The 17348-nt window shown below is 40.4% G+C and overlaps 1 protein-coding gene across 1 annotated transcript; it reads right to left on the bottom strand.

Annotated features, from left to right (window-relative positions):
* Positions 1 to 7586: 7586 nt before the first annotated feature.
* LOC138975496 (voltage-gated hydrogen channel 1-like) lies at positions 7587 to 11570 on the bottom strand. Its single transcript, XM_070348200.1, has 5 exons — positions 11266 to 11570; positions 10332 to 10500; positions 9273 to 9485; positions 8463 to 8592; positions 7587 to 7984 (listed from the first exon to the last, which is right to left on the bottom strand). The coding sequence occupies exons 2-5, from the start codon at positions 10497 to 10499 to the stop codon at positions 7626 to 7628; spliced, it is 870 nt and encodes a 289-aa protein (XP_070204301.1). The 5' UTR covers position 10500; positions 11266 to 11570; the 3' UTR covers positions 7587 to 7625.
* Between the last annotated feature and the right edge of the window lie 5778 nt (positions 11571 to 17348).

Genomic DNA, 17348 nt, shown 5'->3' with positions numbered 1-17348 from the left:
TGATTTATCTAATTAGTTGAGATAAATCTTACTATTTTTTTTTTAACCGAAAAACCAACCTGTACAGGCGCAGTTTGTTACACGCAAATTACAAAGTAGTGGCGTCCACAGAAATTTGAATCATTCATTCCGTTCGAACGGCAGGCCATTCCACTCAGATTAGCCAAGAGGAACTGATGCCCGTCGCAAAAACAAAATGTATGAAAAGAGTGCCTGTTCTGACACCATGTGGTGTTCTCTAGAGCACAACTAGGACACGAACGAAGTGGACACACTACAAAGAGAGCGTGACTGTTTGGTTCGGTTTTATTTGAACCCTGCGCAGGCATAAGTGCCCGGTGACTAAATACCGAAACCGATTACACTCTTAATGTCTTTCTCTCTTTTTAGCAAAACATTACCAACACTCTCCAAACATAGAAGACCTTACTTTTATTTCATTCAAGGCACAAGACACAGCAGTACGTTGTTGCCTTTTTGTCAACATAGTTCAAGAGTAAACCATCAACTTGCACAAATCAATAAAGATAACGCGTGTAGAGTGACACAAAGGCACCCAAAGTCACAGACAAACCATTGCAAATCATTGAACATAATTGCGACCATATATATTTTACATGAGGCACATTTGGTAAGATTAAGGCACACTATAAAAACAAGAAAATTATGATCTATACTCTTCTTCTTCAGCGTTCGACGGTTGTGTCCCTCATAATCTTGATATATCTATCAATTCCATGTAAGTTTATGACACCTTATAACTCTTCCCTTTAGGAGAATAAAAAAAACCATTGTTTCATGTAAAAATTGATTCTTTTCACTTACCATGTCAGTGATATATGAACAGATATAAAATATGCAAAAGAAGGGCAATATATTAAAATACTGATTTATATGATTTTGCAATTGTGCACACTAAGTTTGAGTATATTTTTCTGCATGTTTACCAAAAAAAATTACACACAAACCAACACACACACACACACACACACACACACCCTCTCTCTCGACCTCACACACACACACACACACACACACACACACACACACACACACACACACACACACACACACTTTCTTTCTTTCTTTATTTGGTGTTTAACGTCGTTTTCAACCACGAAGGTTATATCGCGACGGGGAAAGGGGGGAGATGGGATAGAGCCACTTGTTAATTGTTTCTTGTTCACAAAAGCACTAATCAAAAATTTGCTCCAGGGGCTTGCAACGTAGTACCTTACTGGGAGAATGCAAGTTTCCAGTACAAAGGACTTAACATTTCTTACATACTGCTTGACTAAAATCGTTACAAAAATTGACTATATTCTATACAAGAAACACTAAACAAGGGTAAAAAGAGAAACAGAATCCGTCAGTCGCCTCTTACGCTGGGGACCATCGGGTAAATTCTTTCCCCTAACCCGCGGGGGGGTACACACACACACACCCACACACACACACACTAACTAACTAACTAACACACCCAATACATTCAGGAACAGTGTAGAGCACTTCCTTTCTGCCAAATTAAATTCCACATACAATTTCATTTATCTGAAAGAGGTATCACTAAGGTCACTTTAAGATTAATGTGCACTACATGGGTAGAAATATATCTAATCAACACATGCAGACAATTGCTGCTGCAGAATATATTCTACACATTGTGGAAAGTTTTCCAAAGGCTACATATGCTTACTTTTTATAATACAATTAAAACACTCTTGAAGGTTTTGTATCACATTGTGTTTTGTTTTTTTTTTTTTTTTTTTTATTTTTATTTTTTTTTTCTTTCTTTTCCTGACACCTGTTCCTTGTTCCGGTGTTCTCTCACGCCGCCCCGTCCCTGCATTCGCTGCTCCATCCACATCTGAATTTTCGTTCCGCTGCCAGACCTGTCGATTTTACAGACGCTCCAGGGAGGGATGTCGGGTCGTTGCGGTAGGCTACCCTCGGAAGTTGACACTGCACTTCTGCTGAGTCACTTCGACGGTGTTCAGTAGTGGGTCTGTCCCGAGCTAACGGACTCAGCCCACTACCTACTATGCCCCCTACTAACGACATTGACTGCTAAGTCGCGGAGCCAGACTAAGTGAGCGTCCCCTCCAGAGAGCAGACCGCCACCACGTCCCTCCGTCGACCCCCCAGAACGTCACACGTTGAAGACTGACAGCAGAAGTACTATTCAGGGAAGGATGGAACAGGAACAATGAGACCAAGGTCACCATGAGAGCTCCGGGCATGAAGGGCCACAAGAGCAAGGACATTTTATAATTTTGGATGATTAATGAGATGAGGATGATCATAATGATGATGCTATGGATTTCCAAGTTGGTTTGAGACTGCGTGACAGGGCAGCACTCTAACCAGGCCCGATAACTGCCAAATCTGCGGTGTTGGTCAGGTATACAAAACCTGAACACCCTCAAAGTCGTATTCGTTAAGTGAATGACACTCGGCTGTGTGATTCCAGCCTTCCCATAGGAACCATAGCACTTCCACTCTGGGTAGGAGCCGACCGTAGCCCGAAAAACCCACATGACCCTGATGGGATTCGAACCCACGACCTCCCGGCCCGCAGCCCGATGCGCTAACCACTGCGCTACGGGGGCCGGTACATTGTGTTTCGTACAAGATTTTGATTTTACTTGAAAACAATGTTACATTGTTAAATAAACAAAATCAACACATCACAATTTTTTTTGATTTTGTAAAGAAAAAAAGAATGAAGTTGACATAAAACTGAGGTATACTTTGAAAAAAGTAATCAAATGGAAGTTTTAAAATGTTTTCAATAACAATATCACACGTTGAATATTGCTACATGTGAGACATATATACACGGTAACACATAATCTTAATAACAATCTGCCTCTCGATGAACGAAACCAAACGCAGCATGTCAAAAACCATCTCTCTGTCCCGGCCCCCTCTTCCCAACCTTCCCTTCCACCCCACACCCTTTATCTCAGCCACTCTATCCTTCTCCAAAACAAACAAACATACAAACAAACAAGCATATTACAAACAAACAAATCAGCAACAAAATGCTGGCTTGCAAGGTGAGGTTCCACTGGTACTTATTGACAATGTTGGCGAGAAAAACCCTGCAGAGTATTATCTTTATCTTAAAATAAATACCAGAATTTATTGGAAAGGAGAGTAGAGAGCTTGGGGAGATGGAGGAGGTTAGTGGGTGGGGAGACTGTAAATTTGAGATTCTTTGCTGACAGGCATGCAGAAAACAAAAAGTCTTGTGCACAACTTGCTCTCACAGTTCTACACCTAAAATGACCACTACCTGGAAATCAGGTGAACAAGCAAAATGTTTACAATGGTATGCATATATATATATGCTGTTGATTCTTGCTAACCATGGCCCAACACATGCTTTCTCACATCAGACTTTGGAACAGAAATATATATGATTCGCACAGTCTGTCCCTAAATTTACTTTCTTTCTTTATTTATTTGGTGTTTAACGTCGTTTTCAACCGTTCAAGGTTATATCGCGACGGGGAAAGGGGGGAGATGGGATCGAGCCACATGTTAATTGTTTTTTGTTCACAAAAGCACTAATAAAAAAAGACCGGCACGGTTGGCCTAGTGGTAAGGCGTCCGCCCCGTGATCGGGAGGTCGTGGGTTCGAACCCCGGCCGGGTCATACCTAAGACTTTAAAATTGGCAATCTAGTGGCTGCTCCGCCTGGCGTCTGGCATTATGGGGTTAGTGCTAGGACTGGTTGGTCCGGTGTCAGAATAATGTGACTGGGTGAGACATGAAGCCTGTGCTGCGACTTCTGTCTTGTGTGTGGCGCACGTTAAATGTCAAAGCAGCACCGCCCTGATATGGCTCTTGGTAGTCGGCTGGGCGTTAAGCAAACAAACAAACAAACAAACAAACAAACTAATAAAAAATTGCTCCAGGGGCTTGCAACGTAGTACAATATATTACCTTACTGGGAGAATGCAAGTTTCCAGTACAAAGGACTTAACATTTCTTACATACTGCTTGACTAAAATCTTTACAAACATTGACTATATTCTATACAAGAAACACTTAACAAGGGTAAAAGGAGAAACAGAATCCGTTAGTCGCCTCTTACGACATGCTGGGGAGCATCGGGTAAATTCTTCCCCCTAACCCGCAGGGGGGAGGGGGGGGGGGGGGGGTGTGTGTGTGTGTGTAGAACACTTAATGTGGAGGGGTGTTGGTGGAGATGGGGGTGATCTTTCCTCACTGCATGTGCATCAGACAACAATTTAATCTGTAGAATATTTTACTTTCAAATATATTGTACAGTGGAACATATCTATCCTCCCACCCCACACGCACCTAAGGGACCAACAAAAAATGGTTGTTACAGACAGGTGCATGGTTGCTACACGAGGTTGAATTATGTCAAAGAAAAGTTGTCAGGGATCATTCGGAGTGCCAGTGGTCGCTGTGGGGAGGTGTAATTCACACGCAAAGGAAGGTTTGACTGTAATATCTACACAGTTTGTCTACATTTACTCAACTAACATTTTACTTTGAAAAGGGTCAAGCTAACTCTTGGGGTAAGGGTGGGTCCGATATTCTTAACCGGCAAACAAGCTATAAACAACAAAAAATCAGCAATTATTTTACTTTGAAAGTAACTGCATATGGTCTGACACAGATCTTTAAGTCTCATTGTCTCCCAGGTACGGATATATCCGTACCCACTCATATGGCTCTATCTGACCAGGTACGGATATATCCGCCCAGACTGTTAGTTTCAGTCGCTTCCTGTAATGTCCAGCTAACGCCTGCATTCCAGCGTGTTGATATACAGTTACTACACAGTTACTACAATTCTGAGTGACCTGCTGCAGCACAGCTGCTAGGTCTCGGCTAAAAAAAACTTGGTCAACATAGGTGGGGTAGAAAGTGTTAAATTAGCTTAGCCACCACAATTTCTTGGACAGACCGTTATTACAGTCCTCTAAGACAGGGGTGCTGGCTTGCATGGGGTTTGGGTGGATGCTGAGAGAAGATGTAAAATTAGTCTTTGCCAGTGTTGTAAAGTTTCAGCTGTAAAACCATAATGACACTGAGAGATTCTTTCATGTTTCCTGTCAGTTTGAATACACGACTTTGTCAGCTGCCAATTCCTAAAAAGGAAAATGAGTATTGAGTATTCTTCTATTGTATTAATTCTTGTTGGAATCGCTTCCATGAGTGTTAACTTTTTGTATGAGGTAAAAGCAGGTTAATGCTGGGTGAAAGTATCTAGCATACAAATAGTTATTCCTAAATGTAGCGCAAATAATTAATTTTAGTACGAAAGAGGATTCCTCTTTAAAAGCACTTTAACAGCCAAATTTCATCATCCAGTAAATTGATAAAAATAAAGGGAAGCAATTGCGGTATCTGTCAATTTTCTAACATCACCATTGCCTCCCTTTTGAAGTCACCACAGTATTTACAAGTGTTGCAGAAAATGAAATTATATTCCAAACAAAAAGCAGAAATTCAGAACAACAAAATCACACTCTATCCAATAATGCCGTGGAGTGATTCTTATTACTCTGTCAGTACCACAAAAAAATGTACATGAAGATAAATTTGACATTAATTTTGGTTTTTAATACATGTACTGTGCAATGGGCACAATTATAGTTCAAAGGATTCATCCCCCTTTGGTACATGTACTGTTCTTCTATTGTGATTTGTGCTTTTCTCATGAACGAGTATTTGATTTTCATTGAAAATATGACTGCATGGTGACAAATGTTACTGACCAAATATACATGTATTTACAAAAGTAAATGATAATAAAAAAAAATGTGCAAGACAGAAAAATTGTTGTGAAGGAATTTCTTCATGATAATTAAATGATTAAAAAATACTGTCTCTGTTTTGTGATTCAAAGGTCAGTTCTCTAGAATTACATCCCCAGCTGGCCTTTAGAAATTACAATCAGTTTGTTTGTCTTCAAAAGAGGTTAAGTAACAACTATACTGGAATCATCAATTCAAAGCCATCAAAAATAGCTATCACACTATCTGTGCTGAGTTAACTTGAAATATATGATATGTACAAATCAGCTGCATACACAATTGCATAGAATAGATGCAAATATAAACGTTACTGGTTTACCCAGTTATACTTTAAGCAGTTTGTAAGATATACTGTATCATTATTACTATTAGTGATTTTAACTTTATTTACACACCTGATTCATCACATAAAGATATAAAAATGGCAAGCCATATGTTTCTCGGCTTTGTAACACCAATCCAATAAGTAAAATTACTGACAAGCATTAAACAAAGTTAAAATGAAAAGGTTGTAATCTTTCAGTTTAACAAAACAACAAGAAGGGCAAAGCCCATACGACTCACATGCTTGACCTCGACCTTTAGGGTAACTAAACCTAGCAATGACATCATACACTAAGAACTGCTTTACACATTTTTCCTACCAAAATACATGTGACCTTGGTCATCCAAGGTCATGCAACACAAAGCTGTTAATTCAAGACATAGGAAGTACAATGGTGCTTATTGGCTCTTTCTACCATGAGATATGGTCACTTTTAGTGGTTCACTACCTTATTTTGGTCACATTTCATAAGGGTCAAAGTGACCTTGACCTTGATCATATGTGACCAAATGTGTCTCATGATGAAAGCATAACATGTGCCCCACATAATTTTTAAGTTTGAAACAGTTATCTTCCATAGTTCAGGGTCAAGGTCACTTCAAAATATGTATACAATCCAACTTTGAAGAGCTCCTGTGACCTTGACCTTGAAGCAAGGTAAACCAAACTGGTATCAAAAGATGGGGCTTACTTTGCCCTATATATCATATGTAGGTGAGGTATTCAATCTCAAAAACTTCAGAGAAAATGGGAAAAATGTGAAAAATAGCTGTTTTTTAGGCAACATTTATGGCCCCTGCGACCTTGACCTTGAAGCAAGGTCAAGATGCTATGTATGTTTTTTGGGGCCTTGTCATCATACACCATCTTGCCAAATTTGGTACTGATAGACTGAATAGTGTCCAAGAAATATCCAACGTTAAAGTTTTCCGGACGGACGGACGGACGACTCGGGTGAGTACATAGACTCACTTTTGCTTCGCATGTGAGTCAAAAACAACACACACAAAAAACAAAACAACAACAACAAGACCTCCTAATACCAGTGATAAGTCTTCTGTAAGGTAAACCTGCATGTCAATGTAATTAGGAGTATAATGCATAATGCTTTCAGTCATGGTACACACATGTGCAGACACAGCCCAACTCGATCCCAGCTTAAGTCTCTCTCTCTCACACACACACACACACCACACACACACACTCTCTCTCATTCACACACGACCGAATTTCGGTTACATTTTCAAAGTCGTTATACAGATGTACCACTGTACTGACACTCTCCCTTAATATCACCACCCAGGACTTATCATACTTAATACTTCAAACTATCAACTTGCTTGCATGCATGCTCATCAAAAAGTAGCATAAATTCATCTCCCAAGCGACACCCTCTCCCCGAGCCCCAACTATGGGTACCCTTCATTTCACACATCCCCCGCACCCCCCCCCTTCCCTCCCACCCCCGACACACTCAACATTTCCACTCAATCACACTATCAAGAGGGAACAACAGTGATCTCATCCTCATTGATCATCTCCGATTTTCCTTTCTCTTCCATCTCTATCGGCGTGGGAGCAGTTGGTTTTGGTGAATCTCCGGCGGCACCGTTCTGTTCCACCATTTTGTGGTTCACTTCCACTTCCACGCTGATCTGACGGCTCTGCGGCCGCTTCTGAACTTTCTCAGTGTACTGAATTCCATGCTGCTTCAGGAGACGCTGGAGGTAGTCGATCTCGCCTTCCAGAGACGTGCAGTAGGAGCGAAACTTTGCGAGTTCTTGCTCGCCCGCCTCCCTCATGTGTTTCTCTCGCTCTATCTTTTTCTCTGCTTGTCGCTTGATAGACAGGATGATGCCTGAAACACAGGAGTAAACATTTCATATTTCATTTTCATAACTTTATCGTCCCATTGCTGGGAAATTCGGGTCGCTTCTTCCCAGTGGAAAGCTAGCAGCAACAGAGTCGCGCTACCCAGGTGTGTGCGTGTTTAGGTCTATGGACCACCTGCACTTATGGCAGAATGACCAAGGTCTTTTACGTGCCACAGTGGTGACACGGGGGTTAAACATGGATACCGTCTCTGAGTCTGCACATTAAGTTGACCCATGTCCGCCCCGGTCCGGATTCGAACTAGTGACCCTAGGATCACAAGACCAGTGCTCCATCAACTGAGCTATACCGGGCCCCCATAACCTTAACGTGCCAGTATCACATGAAATGTTTAACAAGGTTTGTGTATAAATACAGTGCTAATCTGAAATAAAACTAATCAAAACAAAATTAGTATGGGGGGGGGGGGGGGGATACAAAAAAGAACAGAAGATGCAGCTTACCATTAAGAATTCTGGTGACTCGCCACAATCGCAGGATGACCAGCAAACCCACGCCACTGGCCGCATCCTCTCTGTCTCGGAAAATGATGTCCAGTACGAAGGATACGATCACAACCAGCGCGTCAAATAACTGCACATACACACACAATAAACAGTGGCTTAAGCAGGTTAAAGATCTACTTAAAGACATGAGATAGGATTGTTAAACATAATACTGTCAGGCATCATTGATTGCATAAGTTTTCATAAAAACATTACACTTTTGGGGTGCCCTACACATTTTAGTCATATTAATTGCTGTCCAAAATAGGTCCTGTTATGTAAGCTCATGCAAAAAAACCACAACTTAAAGTCAGCAAGACCTGGTTCTGGCTGTCTTTTTCATAAATCCTTTTAGACTTAATACTCTTCATTGAGATTTTTACACTGTTTATCCAAACACTTCATTCCATCCAAGTTTCTAAGTAGGGTCAGTTTCTTTCAGAGAAGAAAATCCTCTGAAATGAAAGTCTGAACCGGCCTGTGGAAATCTATGCCGATTTTCAATTACTTAAACGTGATTTTTATAATTAAATAAGACTAACAATATACTTTTCAGTTTGAACATTTGCAGTTTCACATTTTAAACTGACTTAAAGTTAAAACTAGTTGTCAATGCATCTTTTCTTCTTCTTCCAAGGGCAGCAACTCCCACTTGCACGATATAGCTAACTTTTATGTACATCACCGTTTTCATCTAAAATTTAATAATGTACAACAGCCACACACACACACACTATATTGCTCTGCCAACCCTAATTCAGTTCTTACCTCTAACTTGTGCTTGAAAAACGCCAAGCGCATGACGAAAATTCTCACAAAAATTTCAACGATGAAGAGAGAGAGAATGCTGAGGCTGCAGTAATGTAACACCTCCGGAACTATCTTCATGTGCTCGCCCTTAAGGTGAACAATCTCAAGGTCAAACAGCAGCTCCGCCAGCACAAGCAGAACATCCAGGATAACCAGCACCACGATTGCCACCTGCAAAGCAAAATAAGAGATTCAGGATGTTGCTAGGATACATTTTCTTCAGCAAATGTGCGAAAATGGCCTGGCATACAAATGTCGTCAATTTTCAGAAGTGACGGCAGTCCTTGGCATCACCTTTTCACCACCATGTAAAAAGTTTTGGCCGATTTGTCCTCCCATTATATAGAAGTTTCAACATGTTCTTGCCTGTCAAGCGACCCTCTTAAGATTGAAACAAAAATGAAGATCTGTTTGCAATACTGATAGTCATAGAAAGCTGATGCTATTGCAAACTGCAAACTAAAATCATGTGCCTAAGTTAATTTCTGCTACAGTGAAACCCCCTATTAAGACCCCCCAATAGACCTTTTCGGTATCTGAGCAGCTCTCGCGAGACACGCTCTTTGTTATGCTTTGAACATCGCGAGAATTTCGAACCTTGGCTTGTGCAGCTCGCACGAGATCACTGTACCGCATGCTTTGCTATGCTCTGAAGTTTGCGAGAGATTACGAGAGCTTGGAATACCGATAGGGTCTATTTAAGACTCCTTCCTTTTCAAGACCTTGTTTTCTCAGACTTTCTGTTCTTTAAACCTCTGTAAAATTACCCCCATTTTAAGACTCTCTCCTTTTTAAGGCCCAATTTTCTGAAGTTTTGGGAGGTCTTAAAAGGGGGGTTCCACTGTATACCAATGTCAGTTCGACAAAGATCCCTTTGCATATATATATAGGAACACTTTAAAATTTATCGAGTTAAACATGATCCCTGCTTGATACAATTCCTTGATGTCACAGAATGACAGATATAAGTTATAACTACAGTTTTGACTAGGTAATACAAGGGGAGCACTGCTGTACCTGGAATTTATGTGAATGGATGATAACATCCAGTTTCTGACGCAGAGTGAGGGGGCCATGTTTGAGCGTCTCTTCGCAGTCGCTGCCTGTGACCGTGCTGCTGGTGTCGTCTTTCTCTATCACTCTCTCAAGGTCATCCTGCATCTTGTGAAGGTCATCCATTGCCATCCTGAATTTCAGTACATTACTATTAGCATGAAACATGACAAAAAGAAATCTTACATGGGTTTACAACCTAGGATTTGATGTTGCTAGGATTTTTTATGTTGTGTGTGTGTGTACACGTGTGTGTGTGTGTGTTTACAAGTGTGTGTGTGTGAAAAATGGCAAAGGTTGGGCACTTTTCAGAAGTTTAAGGTGGTCCATAATGTCCCTTTCCTCCCACTCTGAACACGCGTGGCAGCTCTGCCAGAACAAAATAAAACTTAAAAGTTTGCAGCAATTGGAAAAAAGTGTAGACGTTTCTGCGACTGTCAATGTCAATACACATCCGTCCAGAATGAAAAAAACTCCACTTGCAAGTTGACCAACTTTTTCAGAGCCGCCTAAATCATGGGATAAATGTTTGTTGCTTCAGGCAATTCTTTTTTTCTCTGCATACGAGAAGGTACATTTCAAGATCAATCTGTTAGAATGTTGGCTTCTTGCAGTTGCATAAGTATATAGCCATGCACTTATGTCACTTTATAAAATACAAGATTTATAAACACATATTCAAACAGTGTTCTAGGTAGATGGACTCGATCTGCGCATGTTATTTTCATGCAAACATGGCTAGATTGAGAGAGAGAGAGAGAGAGAGAGAGAGAGAGAGAGAGAGAGAGAGAGAGAGAGAGAGAGAGAGAGAGAGAGAGAGAGAGAGAGAGAGAGAGAGAGAGAGAGAGATTGTTTTGATCGGGAATGATCGTTACAGAAATGTATTCCAATCATTCACCTGACTCTGGTTCTGGATGCCTGAAGGAAAACACGCCCCCTTGGTCAAACTTTTTTGTCGCTCCTCCTTCGAAAGTTTCCACAACTTGTAATTACCGCCGGTGATTAACCTTTTGACATCAGAGCTAGATGATGACCAAGGAGCAGCTCTTATCGGACCAGGTTTTTATCTCCATCGGATCGTCAGGGAGATAACGCGCCACTTTTTCGTGCAACCACCGACGCAAAGTTTTTGTTTACGTTCTTGCATGCGGACGGAAGTCGAGGAGCGTTAAACTAAAAAATATGGATCGGAGTGCGACTGTAGAGAGGAGCAAGGATAATAAACAGATCGTAAGAAAAGTGTGAGGTAAAAAGTCTTTGTACACACAGGAATCTGCTGGTTGCTTAAATGCTGCATGTTATTGCTAATGCTTGTATTTTCTTTTTTCACCAGAAATCTTTCCAAATTACTTCCCCTGACCGGCACCGACTTATTACAGAGGTTGCTTCCCTTCTTCCATTTTATAACGGCAAGCAAACAACATGCACCACCAACACAATTAAGAAGTAAAACTCTTCCTTGGCCGGACATATATAACGTTTCTGGTTCTGTCTTATTCCCCTTGATCCTCAAACCTGAGGTGCTAGCTTGCCAGTAAGGTTGCCGCGGCACCAAAAACTATCGCCAAGCCGTTGGATGAGTCACCGTGCCGCACACTACACACACACACACACGCGGCACTGACACGCGACACACACGCACATCATACACACAGTGACACACACACACACACACACTGTGACACACACACACACACATATATATATACACACTGACCAGCATACACAGACACATACACCGCGGCTCTCTGACAAACACACACGCGCTCTCGATCCGGGCCTCACAGACGGACTCACACCGGCACACACACCAAACCACAGCACACACACTAGACCACAGGGTCTGGCTCCATAAGAAGCATAGAACATGAGTTCCGTTGTCTCGAAAAGGGTACAATGATTTGACATCAAATTGTCTCATGACATGGTATGTGTAGTCAGAAACAAAAATGTTCTCACATTTACATTCTCTGGAAAATTGCAACATGAGGGGGGGATAATTGCCCAGTGTCAGTCACAAAGAGACAGTTGCCAAAATCAAATTTTATTAATTTAAACAAATTTTTTTTTTTCAAAAACCTTGGGTTTTTTTTTTTTTTTTTTTGGGGGGGGGGGGGGGGGGGCATGTGTTTAGAGTCACACCTCAAGAAGTTTCTTTCAACAAAAAAACAAACAAGTCGCGTAAGGCGAAAATACAACATTTAGTCAAGTAGCTGTCGAACTCACAGAATGAAACTGAACGCAATGCCATTTTTCAGCAAGACCGTAAACTCGTAGCATCGTCAGTCCACCGCTCATGGCAAAGGCAGTGAAATTGACAAGAAGAGCGGGGTAGTCGTTGCGCTAAGAAGGATAGCACGCTTTTCTGTACCTCTCTTCGTTTTAACTTTCTGAGCGTGTTTTTAATCCAAACATATCATATCTATATGTTTTTGGAATCGGGAACCGACAAGGAATAAGATGAAAGTGTTTTTAAATTGATTTCGACAATTGAATTTTGATAATAATTTTTATATATTTAATTTTCAGAGCTTGATTTTAATCCAAATATAACATATTTATATGTTTTTGGAATCAAAAAATGATGGAGAATAAGATGAACGTAAATTTGGATCGTTTTATAAATTTGTATTTTTTTTTTACAATTTTCCGATTTTTAATGACCAAAGTCATTAATTAATTTTTGAGCCACCAAGCTGAAATGCAATACCGAAGTCCGGGCTTCGTCGAAGATTGCTTGACCAAAATTTCAATCAATTTGGTTGAAAAATGAGGGCGTGACAGTGCCGCCTCAACTTTCACGAAAAGCCGGATATGACGTCATCAAAGACATTTATCAAAAAAATGAAAAAAACGTTCGGGGATTTCATACCCAGGAACTCTCATGTCAAATTTCATAAAGATCGGTCCAGTAGTTTAGTCTGAATCGCTCTACACACACACACAGACACACACACGCACATACACCACGACCCTCGTCTCGATTCCCACCTCGATGTTAAAACATTTAGTCATAACTTGACTAAATGTAAAAACAAGTCGCGTAAGGCGAAAACACAACATTTAGTCAAGTAGCTGTCGAACACACAGAATGAAACTGAACGCAATGCCATTTTTCAGCAAGACCGTAAACTCGTAGCATCGTCAGTCCACCGCTCATGGCAAAGGCAGTGAAATTGACAAGAAGAGCGGGGTAGTAGTTGCGCTAAGAAGGATAGCACGCTTTTCTGTACCTCTCTTTGTTTTAACTTTCTGAGCGTGTTTTTAATCCAAACATATCATATCTATATGTTTTTGGAATCAGGAACCGACAAGGAATAAGATGAAAGTGTTTTTAAATTGATTTCGACAATTGAATTTTGATAATAATTTTTATATATTTAATTTTCAGAGCGTGTTTTTAATCCAAATATAACATATTTATATGTTTTTGGAATCAGAAAATGATGGAGAATAAGATGAACGTAAATTTGAATCGTTTTATACATTTTTATTTTTTTTAACAATTTTCAGATTTTTAATGACCAAAGTCATTAATTAATTTTTAAGCCACCAAGCTGAAATGCAATACCGAAGTCCGGGCTTCGTCGAACATTACTTGACCAAAATTTCAACCAATTTGGTTGAAAAATGAGGGCGTGACAGTGCCGCCTCAACTTTAACGAAAAGCCGGATATGACGTCATCAAAGACATTTATCAAAAAAATGAAAAAAACGTTCGGGGATTTTATACCCAGGAACTCTCATGTCAAATTTCATAAAGATCGGTCCAGTAGTTTAGTCTGAATCGCTCTACACACACACACATACACACACACACACACACACGCACATACACCACGACCCTCGTCTCGATTCCCCCCTCTACGTTAAAATATTTAGTCAAAACTTGACTAAATGTAACAACAAAAATCAAAAACAAACAAGTCGCGTAAGGCGAAAATACAATATTTAGTCAAGTAGCTGTCGAACTCACAGAATGAAACTGAACGCAATGCCATTTTACTCGTAGCATCGTCAGGCCACCGCTCATGGCAAAGGCAGTGAAATTGACAAGAAGAGCGGGGTAGTAGTTGCGCTAAGAAGGATAGCACGCTTTTCTGTACCTCTCTTTGTTTTAACTTTCTGAGCGTGTTTTTAATCCAAACATATCATATCTATATGTTTTTGGAATCAGGAACCGACAAGGAATAAGATGAAAGTGTTTTTAAATTGATTTGGACAATTTAATTTTGATAATAATTTTTATATATTTAATTTTCAGAGCTTGTTTTTAATCCGAATATAACATATTTATATGTTTTTGGAATCAGCAAATGATGGAGAATAAGATAAACGTAAATTTGGAGCGTTTTATAAATTTTTATTTTTTTTTACAATTTTCCGATTTTTAATGACCAAAGTCATTAATTAATTTTTAAGCCACCAAGCTAAAATGCAATACCGAACCCCGGGCTTCGTCGAAGATTACTTGACCAAAATTTGAACCAATTTGGTTGAAAAATGAGGGCGTGACAGTGCCGCCTCAACTTTCACGAAAAGCCGGATATGACGTCATCAAAGACATTTATCAAAAAAATGAAAAAAACGTTCGGGGATTTCATACCCAGGAACTCTCATGTCAAATTTCATAAAGATCGGTCCAGTAGTTTAGTCTGAATCGCTCTACACACACACACAGACAGACAGACAGACACACACACACACACACACACACACACACACACACACGCACATACACCACGACCCTCGTCTCGATTCCCCCCTCTACGTTAAAATATTTAGTCAAAACTTGACTAAATGTAACAACAAAAATCAAAAACAAAAAAGATAATATTTAAAAAAAAAAATTAGTTTTTTTCAAATCAACTTTAAGGTGGCAGTACTACCTGGGATTTTGACAAAAAATCTATTTTCCATTCCATAATGTGTTATTTTAATACAGAAATGCCTCAATATTGTCTAACATTTTGAATTTGTTGTCGTAATTAGTGCCAATATCGTATTTCTACCCAGTTGATGTGTAAATTTTGACATTCTCATTTTGACGCGTAAAAAAAGTTTGCGTTTTCCTGTGATGTTTTTTGAAGTATTATATATAGATACAGTGTTGACATGTTTCAAAACATTCTGACGTTCATTGTGTTTGAATTTCTAAAAAAAAACCTACCACACTGTGGAGCTTTTATTTGTTTGTTTGTTTGCTTAACGCCCAGCCGACCACGAAGGGCCATATCAGGGCAGTGCTGCTTTGACATATAACGTGCGCCACATTCAAGACAGAAGTCGCAGTACAGGCTTCATGTCTCACCCAGTCACATTATTCTGACACCGGCCCAGACCATGCAACCAGTCCTAGCACTAACCCCATAATGCCAGACGCCAGGCGGAGCAGCCACTAGATTGCCAATTTTAAAGTCTTAGGTATGACCCGGCCGGGGTTCGAACCCACGACCTCCCGATCACGGGGCGGACGCCTTACCACTAGGCCAACCGTGCCGTACTGTGGAGCTGTGTGCCATAAATCAATAAACCAATTTCTGCACACTATGTTTATTGTTCCTTAACATTGAATGTATGATTTAATTTGTGACCAAAGTTTTACTGAAATTGGATGATATATAGATATACTAGAGGAATACCCGGCTTCGCCGGGGTGAATCGCGAGACAGAGACAGACAGCGTAGCGGTTCATCACAATCACCTCTGCAGGCGAAGTCCTGTCAAACGGGATTGAGAATTTTAGAGCTTATTTCTTAGCCCTATATTATCTGTTGTGGCTTCTCAAATGCCAGAACATACAGACAGACAAAAGCCGCTAGACCCCATCACAAACAGAACTCTACAATACACAGGTTTTTGCCCACACACACACACACACACAGAGAAGCCGTATATATATATGCATATCTGTATCTATAAATATATAGAGATAGGTGAGAGTCTATTTTTCGCGTGGCTATAAATTGATTCGACCTTTTCACTTTGACAGTAAGAACAACTTACGGGTGCAAGGGAAGCGTTGTGGACAGCGCAGTGGACAGCGCAGTGACATTCTAAAAATAGTAATAGTAACTTACAACTGAACGGGAAAGCCACACGAAGGAAGGGAGATAAACGCCAAACACTGGAGAAGATAAGGAAGAGTTACTTATAATGGTGAAATGAACACAAAAACCAAAATCAGTTCAGCGCTGCGCGCTGAGAGCACGTGTTGAAATATCTCATCGATGATATTGTGTCCGGGGTGTAGCTGAATACGGTGTCCAAATTTGATAAAGATCCACCGAAAACTTTGGCTTTGGTGTGTCGGTATGGGGGCACGGGTAGCTGAGGTGGAACCAAAATAGCTGAGGTTGAACCAAAATCGGTTCAGCGCTGCGCGCTGAGAGCACGTGTTGAAATATCGACCAGGTTGTGTCGTGTCCCGGGTCTACCTGAATATGCCCACCAAATTTGAAGCAGATCCATCGAGAACTTTGGCCGTGCATGGCGAATACACAAATACACAGACACACACACAGACACACACACAGACACAAGTCGTATATATGTTACAGTAAATTCATCAAACCAGTCAATTTGTAAATTTACTGTAATTTTCAGTAAATTTGTAAAGTTACTATTTCACTCAGTAAATTTACAAATTTACTGAAAAATTCAGGAAATTTACAAATTTACTGAAATTTGGGGATTCATTTTTGACAAATCTACTGGATGGTGAAGGACAATTTCAGTAAATGTGAGCTGAACAAGACTTGTGAAGATTTGACAGCTTGTGCGAGTTCAGTGTGAGTTCTGCTCAGTACAGTTTCAGTAAATGTGAGCTGAACAAGACTTGTGAAGATTTGACAGCTTGTGCGAGTTCAGTGTGAGTTCTGCTCAGTACATGCGGTGACAAGTAAATTCACCAACTTAATAGTTTAGTCCACACTGAGCTGCCAAGGAAGACAAGGATGGCTAGCCCAAGCAACATGGAAA

This window comes from Littorina saxatilis, linkage group LG9 (genome assembly GCF_037325665.1).
Source record: "Littorina saxatilis isolate snail1 linkage group LG9, US_GU_Lsax_2.0, whole genome shotgun sequence".
In the NCBI taxonomy this organism is placed as follows: Eukaryota; Metazoa; Mollusca; class Gastropoda; order Littorinimorpha; family Littorinidae; genus Littorina; species Littorina saxatilis.
Note: the sequence above shows the minus strand (reverse complement) of the source record. Positions and strands in the feature narration are given on the sequence as shown.

Excerpts from the sequence above, each read along its gene's own strand:
- LOC138975496 (XM_070348200.1), bottom strand. The coding sequence starts at position 10,499 with ATGGCAATGGATGACCTTCACAAGATGCAGGATGACCTTGAGAGAGTG. Across the intron at positions 9,486-10,331 it reads TCCATTCACATAAATTCCAG|GTGGCAATCGTGGTGCTGGT; the intron begins GTACAGCAGTGC and ends TTTGCTTTGCAG. Across the intron at positions 7,985-8,462 it reads AGTCACCAGAATTCTTAATG|GCATCATCCTGTCTATCAAG; the intron begins GTAAGCTGCATC and ends CCTGTGTTTCAG.